At 42.1% G+C, this 11,637-nt stretch overlaps 1 protein-coding gene across 2 annotated transcripts in view; it reads right to left on the bottom strand.

Annotated features, from left to right (window-relative positions):
• The window catches only part of ULK4 (unc-51 like kinase 4), a 556,180-nt gene that overhangs the window by 508,655 nt on the left and 35,888 nt on the right, over positions 1 to 11,637 (bottom strand). For both annotated transcript variants that reach the window (XM_019508899.1, XM_019508898.1), the window contains exons 6-8: positions 3,299 to 3,400; positions 2,292 to 2,375; positions 733 to 808 (exon numbers count right to left, since the gene is read on the bottom strand). In XM_019508899.1, the coding sequence (XP_019364444.1) occupies positions 733 to 808; positions 2,292 to 2,375; positions 3,299 to 3,400 (262 nt within the window). The remainder of the gene's footprint in view (positions 1 to 732; positions 809 to 2,291; positions 2,376 to 3,298; positions 3,401 to 11,637) is intronic.

Raw genomic sequence — 11,637 nt, forward strand, 5'->3', positions numbered from 1 at the left:
ACAGTCCATTCTTGGGGTGGTGGTGGCACGTTACCCCCAGACTAGCGAGTGTGCTCCGGGAGAGGGGTCAGCTGGACATAAGGCGCCCCTAGGGAGGCATTTGGAGCCTGGAAGGTGGTCGGGCGCAGGGAGGTGGGTGGCTCAACGCAGGAGCACCCCCTACTGGCCCGCCTCACGTGGTGGAAACAGCGGATACGATGGGATACGAATACCCAGCTGTGTTCCTGAGGTGGGATCTCTGCACCCGCCACAGATGGTATAACCAAGCCTGAAACAATTACATGCATAGGAAATGCTGTACTTGAATAAGTTCATTAATCAGTAGATTGTGAAGGTGCATGGCACCAAGCAGGATTGACCATGAGAAAAAATATGGAGAACAATACAACCCAAAATAGGTATAAGAAAAACAAAGGGTAATTATAAAGATCATTAATCAGCAAGAAGTAATAAATAACGATGCATGCAAAGATATAAGCATTTCTAATGCATGTAAAAACATAAAATAGAAACACACTTTGGATTTGTGTTTAACCTGGCACCATCCCTGTTCTCAGTCAATCTGGTATGAACAGAAAGCTATACACTTAAGCTTATACTCACTGAATAGCTGCTACATGCTTATTCAAACCATGCTGCAGTAAGACCTGACAGGTCCCGGGTGGGGGAGCAACAACAAGGAAGAGGAAAACCATAAAATTATATTAATAATCTTGAATTAGACTGCTTTACCTTGTCAGGGGATCCTTCTGAAGCAGACCATGAAGCAAACTAACAAAGTCTGAGGAAGGTTTGGGAAGAGCAGAATCTGTAAACATAAGAACTTGCAGTAAAATGTGTTTGGTAATAAAAATAAGTTATTTCAAAGCTAGAAAGATTATGTCAATATCAGAAAAAAAATACAGACCCTCATCCTGGCTTTAGCCACTGAAGTCAGTGTGTTCAACAAGGGTGTAGGGTCTGTCAACTCAGAACCAATTGCAAAACAAGAGTCTTAAACAGTTATGCCTCAGAAGATACCTGTAACTAGGTGAGATGGTACTTTTTGAAAATTTTAAAATGAACTTTTCATATTCTCAAACATGGCCTGCAGGAAGGAGGGGTAGGGGGTGTCACAGGTGTGCAGTACAGCTAGGGTGGGGGCACACAGTGCAGCGGTAGGGTGCATCACAGGTGCATGGTAGGGAAGGGGAGACATTCATGAGGTGTTTGGCCCTAGGGAACTATGGCCTGCCTTAGTGTGGCCCATGGGATGTGTGCCCTCTCCCCTGGTCCAGTTGGTGGGGTATGTGGATTCCAGCTACCTGGAACTTGGACAGCCCCTGTTTAAATCATAATTTCCATTGTTTCAGCCCTGTATTATACCTTTTAAACCATTTTTTTAATGCATATCAAGGGCATTTAAGATGAAGTTCACTGCAAGCTAGATATTTAAGAAGCCATTCTGCACACAGAGCACGAAAGATGTTTCTGAATTTTTTCTTTAACTGACAAAAAAGCATTGTTTTGCTCACTCTGAAAATTCAAAATAATAAAATGAAATTTAAAATAATATATGAAGGCTACCAAGACCTTCAATGCATATGCCTGGGCAGGAATTTTTGGAGGAGTAGAAGCTGCCCAGACCTTCCATCCTCCCTTTAGGCCACTGAGACAGAATCCAAAGACCAAACTAAGTTCAGGTGTCTGATACCTCCATGGCTGTAGTTGTATAAGTGTCTGGGAATCAAACCCAGGTCAAATGTGTAGACAAGGATTCTACCACTGAACCACAGGGGACTCCTAAGAAAACATGGATTCAGCCCTGAAACATTCAAATCTGAGCTAAAGCTACCCACTGAAAAATGTGTAGTTTTACTACATGTAAAAGTTACTGTCTTATGTCTGTGCCCTGACTTAGTTTCCCTGGCCCTCTTACAGCACTTAATGTGGGAAGGTAGCATTGAGTTGGTCAGCGTCCACTTAATATATGTTTACTGTACAATAAAATTGAGATACGTTACTTCAAAACAACGGCCTTGTGTCCACACCCTAATAATAATTATAACAACACCAACAAGGTGTTTGAGAGAATAGACATCAGGTCAGTTGAAGTTTAGTCAACTGAGACAACTGGCTTCAGTCATTAAGAATTTTAACTTTCTGAACTGAAACACTGATTAGCAAAATCGGGGGGGGAGAGAGGGGAGGAAGTAACCCCCACCCCTCCCACCCCACAAAAAAAACACTTAAATATGGCAATCTAGGTACCAAACAATCTGGTTTGACTCACTGAGCAAAGAGAACGTTACCTTTTGGTTTAGGTGGCAAAGGATCTTCAAACAAAATCTTTTCAGTTAATTCAGAAAAGCTTTCCGAAAAGAATGGAGGTCTTCCTATGAACGGTATTTTATTAACAGGGTTAGGTAACATTTTGTAAGGCTTCAAAGCATTTTGTGAGCTATAGCCAACAATGGCTAGATAATTTTCATTCTGTTAAGGATAAGCCTAAAGAAACAAGTACCTTCAATCTGAATTCAATTTACAAAGCACCTACAAAAACAACAATAGACAAATTCTTGGTGCTAAGAGCCAACGAGTAACAAAAACAGCAGAAGAATCCATTTGTAGGATGCTCCTAAATGTCTTGCATGCCAAGAGGGTCTCCAGGCAGCCCCTCAAGACAGCAAAGTGGCAGCAATAACATCAAGGTAAGGCAGGAGAGGCATTTCAACATGTACATAACTGTTTTTTTTAATGGACCAGAACACTGTTACTACACTACAACTGTGCACCACTGTTTGAAGAGGAGTTTTCATCTTCTGATCTCCAGTCCCAACACACACATACCACTTCACCTACAGGGCATCCAATTACTCTAACTTTATACAAGGGCAAGTGAATTTTACCTTTAAAAGAAAAAAGAAAAATAATGTACAAAAATAAACCTTCATGTTTAGGAAAATAAAATCCATTGACAGAACTGAAACTCATATTGTTCTAATTTAGCGAAGTCATAATGACTGAGGACTACAGACAGTTAAAACCATCTTATAATTCAGGTATCAAGCCAAATTGAATTTACTTTATTTTAGTTATTTTACAAGGGTCCTAAATAATTGTTACTACTTTTATAAATATCTCCAGTAGAATTTTTCAAGAATTCTTTAGAAAAATACATATTAAAAGCATTCCTATTTTTTAACTTTCCTAACAATTTTGAAAGTGTGCATAGTGGAAAAATGAGGTTTTGGTACAATTGCAACAGAGATTAGTCAGATATATGTGTACATACACACACACACACACAAATATATACCTGAAAACATTTCATATAGTAAACAACCCAATGACCATAGGTCACTGGCTTTGGAGAAATCTTCTCCATTTATTACTTCTGGAGCGGTGTACATTGCAGATCCTACAAAACAAAACAAATAGAGAACAATTTGACTATTCATTCAGCATTTCTATGCTTCAGCACTGGACATACCACTAACAAGGCAATCGTTTCAACAATTATGAGGAGGTCGTTACCTCCATTTAAAAAAAGAAAACAGTACCGGAGAATTTAAGGCCACTTGCAGATATTTAGCTCCCACTAGGAGAGTCTCTGCTCTCCCCATGGAAACCACGCATGTACAGATGTTCAAGAATTTTTCTCCCAAAGCAAAAATAGCCACTCCAGGAGAAAAATACCTCAGGAACAAACAGGACTAAATCACTTCCAAAAGAAAGCAAATGTCTGTAAACTTTCCCTTATGCAAGGAGCTGCAGCAGTCTTCCAGCATCCCAGGATGCTTTGCTTCACCTCCCTGCCCAGGGGAGTCAAGGTGTCACTCTGATTCAGATGACTCCGAGCAGTCTGTGAGCTAATTAGGGCTGCCCTATACACTGCTGCCATCGGTCTCCAGGCAGGCAGAGAGCCTGCGGAACACACTGAGATGTGTGCACAGAGGGCCCTTGGCTGCACAGCATCAGTACTGAAAGCTCTCTGCTCAGCATTCAAATGTCTGTTCAGGAGTTTCTGGGTAAGTTTTTCCATTAAGAAAACAAACCCAAAAGAATTTTCCCAGATAATTTCAATGTGCATACACAACCTACATAATACAGAAAGTATTGATAGCCAAGTTAACGAAACAGGACTTCAAAACTTATGCCAACCTTACACACAATTATACCTGTATTCTTTGGCAGAGGGAGAAAAAATTATTTGGGGGGGATGAATGCACACACATATGCATGTGTGCACGCACACCCCTGCCCAGCAGGTAAGTTGGTGGGGGAAGTGGAAAGGGGAGAGGGAAAGGCCATGGGGGGCAAATCGAGACCCCCCTGTGATGAGAGAGGGAGTGGGGCAGAGGCAGGAGCAGGGGTGAATGGGGCCCCCAGGCTGGGGTGCTCATGGGAGGGTTGGAGCCTGGACAGCTCGTCCAGGAGTGCAGGGGGCTCCTGCCAGTGCATAAACTTCAGGGGAGGCCTGGGGAGGATACATGCCCCCCCGCCGCCGATCTGTGTGTGGGACACAGCCCGGCTGCTGTACACTGGGTCCTGCACTCTGCTGTTGTTACCTCCAGAGCTGTGTGACACCATGTGTGTCCTGCAGCTGGGCAGGCAGGGGGCATGGCACAACCCAGCAGCAGCAGGCACATGGTATTGCGCCACTCTGGAGGCAGCAGCAGCAGCAGGGTACAGAGCCTAGTGAGCAACAGCCCACCTCCGCTCCATACACAGATTGGGGGGGAGACACATACCTCCTGGACCTCTCCCAGGGTGCACACAACAGTGGGAACCTCCTGGCACCCCTGGATGAGCCACCCAGGCTCCAACTGTCCCATGACCCAGCCCGGCCCTGGGGCCCCATTCACCCGAGCCCCTGCCCCACTCCCTCCCTCAATGTGAGGACTTGATCTGCCTCCCCAAGCCCCTTCCCCTTTACCAAGTAGACTGATACTTGCCTGCCAGTGCTGGACCGTGATCCACACAGGGCTGTGATCCTGGCTATGCGTGCACCCCTCCCCATCCCTCCTGCGTCCACCCAGAGCCCATGGCCGGGCTACCTTGCACCTCTACCTGCTGTCCGGCATTTGGGGCAGCTAACTCGTTAGCCCTGGCTTTCTGCTGCCTATGCCTGTACTAGGTTATTACATAAACTATTATATAAACTATTTTGTTTGGTCCATCTATACCCACACCCAAAGAATAACTGTAAGAATTTTCTGCTGTTCTTTTCTAGTGTTCTTTATAACAATAGACAGTATATTACATATTTCAGTGACTACTCAGAATAATGAAGCAAATGGTTGGAGTGGTAGGTTACTACAATTCTCACAAGAAACGAAAAATATCTACAAGTACATGACTGAATCCAAAAAAAAAAAAACCCTGACCTTATCATGCTATGGATCCCAAGATAATCATAACTATATGGAATTTAAAATGTTCACTTGAGTAGGTTATGTAATTAAGAGTTCATTATACTGGATTGTTTTTGTATTTTGCACCTTCCTAAAAAGCATCTGCTACTGACCACTGTTACACACAGGATACAAAATCAAGTGAACCCTTGGTCTGATCCAGCATGGCTATTCCTATATTAAAGTAGGACAAAGACCAATCTACACTCTCTAACACTCCATCAATTTTTATTAAGATGTCCAGGGCTAAAATCAGCTTTAGATGTGCAAGATGTGAATCAGAAGCTTCATATGAAAATGCAGCTCTGTTCTTCATCGCAAAGAGCCTTCTGTCCTCAGCCAAACAGATTTTTTTAATGTAACTGAAATTTATTTAAAACTTATTTTTAATAATAATGGTCTGCCCATGTGCAGGCATTTAAGTATTTGCAAAGCTAAAAAGAGAGATACAGGGAAAATTACTGCCATCTATTATAGAAAGCACTGCTCCTCACAGAAGAGGAAGGAGAAGCCTAGAATTACTTCTTTACTGAAACAAGATGTCTAACTTTAAATTTGTTGGTTTGTTGTTTTTTTTAAGGTACTGCTTTTTTTTGCATTATACACATCAGACCTTTTGAAGATACCAAATAGAAGCTTCATAGAGATGTTTAGCCAGAAAGAGATAATTATGTGTTTAAAAAGGAGAGATCCATTGTATACATTTTAAAATAAATACAGAGATGCAAAAAATAATGACAACCATCTGAAAGCAAGATGTGCTACAGAATTATCCACGGTAATTGTTCATATATTCTATAATAATAATAGGCTTATTCGGTCTGTGCAGAGCATGCTGATTGGTTGTCTTGGCAGCCAATCACAATGCTTACTGAAACAACCAATCAGAGTACTGTGGTCTGGACAGACAGTGCTGTGGACAGACAGAATAAGCGTGTTATTATTATAGATCCTGAGGCATTTCAACCATGTGCAGGCAAATCAGAGCTAGAATGAAGCACCAGCAGGCTCTGCCAAAACGGAGGGGGTGGAACCTTGGTGGAGCCTGCCTGTGTGAGCTGCCACCAGGTTGCGCAGCCCGTGAGCTGTGGGGGGGCCCGGTACTTCCCTTTGCAGTGGCAGTGCCTCCCAAGGCTGGTGCTAGTTGCACGCGTGCAGCTCCAGGTTGCAGGCAGAACCTGTTGGATCCAACAATGCACGGGACTCTGGAAGCCCACATGTGCTCAGGGAAGCTCAGCATCAGAGGGCTTCCAGTGCCCCATGCACCATCCCTGCCACCTTTGTGCCACCTGGAACCACCTGGGAATGGGCTGGCTGCCCTGGGAAGGTGGCAGGAGGGTGACTGGGTGTGCTGGCAGCCAGAGAAGGTAGCAGGGATGGTGAATGGTGTGCTGGAAGCCCACCAAGCCCAAGCTTCCCTGAGCACACCCGGGATTCCAGCGCCCCCTGCACTGTCTCTGCCACCTTTTCCAGATAGGGCCCTTGTACACATGTAGAATATTGCTGTAATTTGTTAGGTAGCAAACTAAAATACATGGGATCTGTTTTCGTTTGCTATGTGAAGAAGACATTTAAATTTAAATACGCTGCTGAACGTGTACACTGTTACACAATAAAATTGTTAAAAAGGGAAGTTAAACCACTAAAAGGGGCAATTTCCTCACATATACAAGGGTCCTTAGTCACCGTACAAGGACCCTCTTATTTATGATTATAAACAAGTCAGAAGGTTAGACTTTTGACAAAACATGTATTCAAAGCTGTCCATGCATAAAAACAGGCTTATATAGCCTTTTCAAGAGTGAGAAGTTTTGATTCTGTCAAAGCATAACTAAAAATCCTTTATTTAAAGAAATACTTTTGCAATAAAAAATTAAATGCAAATGTTTTGTGGGTTTCAGCTAGTAAGGACTGATTCTGCAATATTTGTACGGGAAGATCTTCCAACAAAGCCAATACATAGCATATTAGTTACAAATCCTAGCTAATTTCAATGGATTTTACTTAAATGCAAAATACTGGCAATAACAAAAATACACAACTCTGATCTGGTATATCAAAATAATCTTCTTTATTCCCTATAATCCTCTTTTCCTAAGTGGACTGTAATGGCTGGTAAAATACCAAAGTAGATAAGTCAGAGGTAAAACTGACATGCATGTCTAATTACAAATATAGAATTAAATAATCTTCAAGTCCTTTTCTTAATTGGTCAGTGACAGAGCCACTCAGATTTTCAGGAGCTAGTAAAGAAAATTTGACATCTTTAACACCTTTGGCATTCCCCCAAATATACTTTAATTAAAAATATTAATGCAAAAGAACAAAATCAGTGAGAAACTACTTTTTTCTGAGTACTAAATATAACAAAAATTGACATCTTGAAACCTTAAAAATGGATCAAAGACAAAAATATAATTCAAATGATAACTTGCCTTGCAAGCCTACCAGCCTACCTAACGTTTCATCAAATCCAAAAAATTCTCAACGTTACTTTCAATAAGGAAAAAATACACATTTGAAAAGAGGAGTTCAATGTATATACCTTCAACCCAAACAGATAAAAAAACCCATAAATAAAGTTTGATGGACAAATATTAAAAATGATATTTATATTAAAACTAGCTGAAACCTGCAAAACATTTGCGATTAAATTTTAATTGCAACAGTATTTCTTTAAATATAGGATTTTTAGCTATCCTTTGACCAAAAATTTTAATGGAATCAAAACTTCTCATCCTCAAAAAGGCTACATAAAGCTGTCCATGTGTAAACACAGGCTTAGGAATATAAATGCATATTTTGTCAAAAGTTTGACCTTCTGATCTGTTTATAGTCATAGAATAAGTGGGTCGTTGTACATGTGACTAAGGGCCCTTGAACACGCTTATTCTTTCTGTCCAGAGTACTCTGATGGGTTGTTTCAGTAAGCATTGTGATCAGCTGCTGAGACAACCAATCAGAGTGCTCTGGACAGACAGAATAAGCCTATTACCATTATAGATAGAGATGAGGGACTTCCCCCTGCCCCCATGAATCTAGGCACCATTAATCAATTAATGCCAAAGGGACTTAGTCTTAATTGACCACAAGATGAACATGAGCCCCCCATTGCGATGCCGTGGCTGGAAGAGCAAACCAAACTTTGGCATTCATCTATCAACGCATGTCAAGCAAAACCAGGGACATCATCTTCCCACTTTAGCTGCGGCCTCACTAAGGCGAAGTAGAGTACTGCGTCCAGTTCTGGGGCCCCCACATCAGGACAGATGTGGATAAGCTCAAGAGAGTCCAGAGGAGAGCCACCCATATGATCAAAGGCCAAGAAAGCAAGCCTTACGAGGAGAGGCTGAGGGACATGGGACTCTTCAGCCTGGCAAAGAGAAGGCTCAGGGGGGACTTGGTGGCTGCCTATAAGTATATAAGGGGGTGCATCAGGATCTGGGAGAACAGCTGCTCACCAGGGCTCCCCAAAGGATAACTAGGTCTAAAAGCCACAAACTTCTAGAAGACTGATTCAGACTCTATATAAGCAAAAGCTTCTTTACAGTACAAGTGTCCAAGGTCTGGAACAGACTACCCCCAGAGGTGGTGCAAGCACCTACTCTGGACTCATTCAAAAGGCATTTGGATGTTTATCTTGCTGGGATCATCTGATCCCTGCAGACTTCCTGCCTCTGTCAGGAAGGCTGGACTCAATGATCTCATGAGGTCCCTTCCAGCCCCCAACGTCTATAAAATCTATGAAATTATCATATTGCATTTTGGATATTTTTACATTTCTTTAAACAGCCAGAAAGACAAAAGACTTTCTACACTCTGCTTTTCCTCTTTGGCAATCCCTTGCAGTTGAGGAAGATCGTCTTCCATGATTATCTTATCTGTGGATTTGAAGATGGCTAATGAGGTCGATCCAGAATTGAGACTCTGCTGCAACTCAGGCACATGTTTCCAAGCAGGGCAAGTAGCTCTGGATTCTTGATTTGATCTGCAACATGCTATTTCTGCTGCTCCCGCTTTTCCATCTCCTTTTGTCACTGCAAGTTTTCAAAGTACTGAAATCCTTGCAGCAGACTCTTCCTCCATTCAGGGTGGTCCTGGGCAATAGTCTCCCACAAGTTAATATCAATGTTGCATTTTTTCAAGTTTTTCTGCCCTCATTTTGAGCATACGCCTTAAACGAGCTGGGAGAATAAGGCTTGTTTCAGGAGTCTGGAGTCAGACATCTGGATGACATAGCAGCCCAGCAAAGTTGATGTTGGATGATCATCACCTTGATGCTCATGGTGTTTGTTTGCAAGAGGACACTAAAGTTGGTGCATCTATCTTTCTACTAAATTCAAAGGATCTTCCACAGGCAGAGCTGATACTTCAACAACTTGAGGTGTCTCCAGTATGTTGTCTACGACTCGGCTCTGTACAGTACAATGGGAATCACAACTGCTTGATAAACCATGAGCCTGATTTCAGATTCTGATGTCGTGACCTTCATACACCCATTTTACACCCAAGCAATTACAAACTTACAACTTACAGCTGACTGTATTTATTTTTACTTATTAATATGCATTTCACTTGATATTTTAAGTAACCACTCAAGAGAATGACTATGTGACTTCTTAAGCCAAGCCTTTTTCATATAAAACCTTAAGTTTTCATGTATAGCTTAAATGAATCCTATAATAAATCAAATTATTTGCATTTACTGATGCCAAAACTTATTTACTTCTCAGTAAAGTACATGAACTTAACTAATTTTCTAAGATACGCTTGATAAAAATATACAAGGTAGATTGTTGATAAAAACACACACATACACATCTGTGTACCAATTAAACGCAATACAAGAAATAAAAAGTGTATAATCTATGTATACCATTGTTACAAGCATCTTTGGGATCCTTAAAAAAAATTACACAAAGTCAACAAAAATCCCAGTTCCCTCTTCTACTCATATACTGGTTTCTTTCTTAGATTTTGGTTCTTATATAGGAACAGGCTGTTAATCATCTTTCCAAAAATTCTTTAAAAGGTTATAGGAGAGAGACTGGGTTTACATTTCTTCCTGAACATGTTATGTTCCCTATTGTTCTTAATTCTGGCAATAAGTCAAACAAAAAAGCTTCTAATCCTGTTCCAGTAAATCTTTTTCTTACTGTCAAGACTCCCCTTGTTCCTGATGAATGGGATTGTTAAAGCAGATCTTGGACAGCAGTAATCTCTGAGATAGTCCGGTTGCAGCCTACTAAGGACTTTGGAAAATTAAATTTTGATATTTGATAGGAAAATAGTGTAGTATACAGCGAACTACGTTAATGCATTTTTATATATTAAACTTGCTGAGCAAAGACTGCTGCATTCAGGACCAGCAGTTTTTAATGCCTTTCTTTAACGTCTAGCATTCATTCCTAAGTAGAAGGCACTCAAATAGCATAAGTGTAGGTAAAAAGATTGTGTGCATCACTCTAACAAGGTCCTGGCCAATGACAAATGGGAGAGGGGGGACATTTCTAGCCATAGCTCATAAATGTATACTGAACAGCAATGCAAAGTCCATACTGAAGTCATCAGAAGACCATGCAATTTTTACTAAGGTTGATATATACATTGAACAAAAGAGAAAGTACATCTGCCAGACCTCAAAGGAGACAGCCTTCTTGAGTATAGCCACAAACAGACATTCATTTCTATCAGTAGAAATGTCTCAGAAGTTTTCACCAGTAGAAACTGTTTCTGAAGAGGGACCAGTATAAACATTCAGCCTGCAGCCATCTCCTCTACACTGCTCTTCTCACCTCCCCAAAACCAGGGTGATCCCAGCCTGGGAGAAGGTAAGAGGCACAGTGCCTGCTCTACTCCACCTGGTCCCCAAGGGGAGTAGAGCAGCAGGGACAGGCTCCCCACACCTGCCCCAGACCAGGGTCTGCTGAACTGGGGAAGAAGCCTCTCCTCCATTCCATCTGGGAGTGGAGCAGATGGAGCACTGGGACAAAGCCCCCAGTCCCTACCACAAACTAGGCAGTGTCTGGCTTGGAGAAGAGTCAAAGAATAGAAGCAGCTGCTTCTCTCCCTTCCCAGACCTGACCTGGGGTGGATGCTGGCTGTGCCTTGGTGCTCCCTTCTTCTCCATGGGAGAAGAGCATAGGTCAAAGCCCCTGAATGGAGGAGCTATTTCTCTAATCTGCTCCTGCTCTCAGGGAGAAGAGTGGAGGGAGCAATGGGGCAACCCCCCCCCCCCCCC

Source organism: Gavialis gangeticus, unplaced genomic scaffold, assembly GCF_001723915.1.
Source record: "Gavialis gangeticus isolate Ggan-Ray unplaced genomic scaffold, GavGan_comp1, whole genome shotgun sequence".
NCBI classification, from domain to species: domain Eukaryota; kingdom Metazoa; phylum Chordata; order Crocodylia; family Gavialidae; genus Gavialis; species Gavialis gangeticus.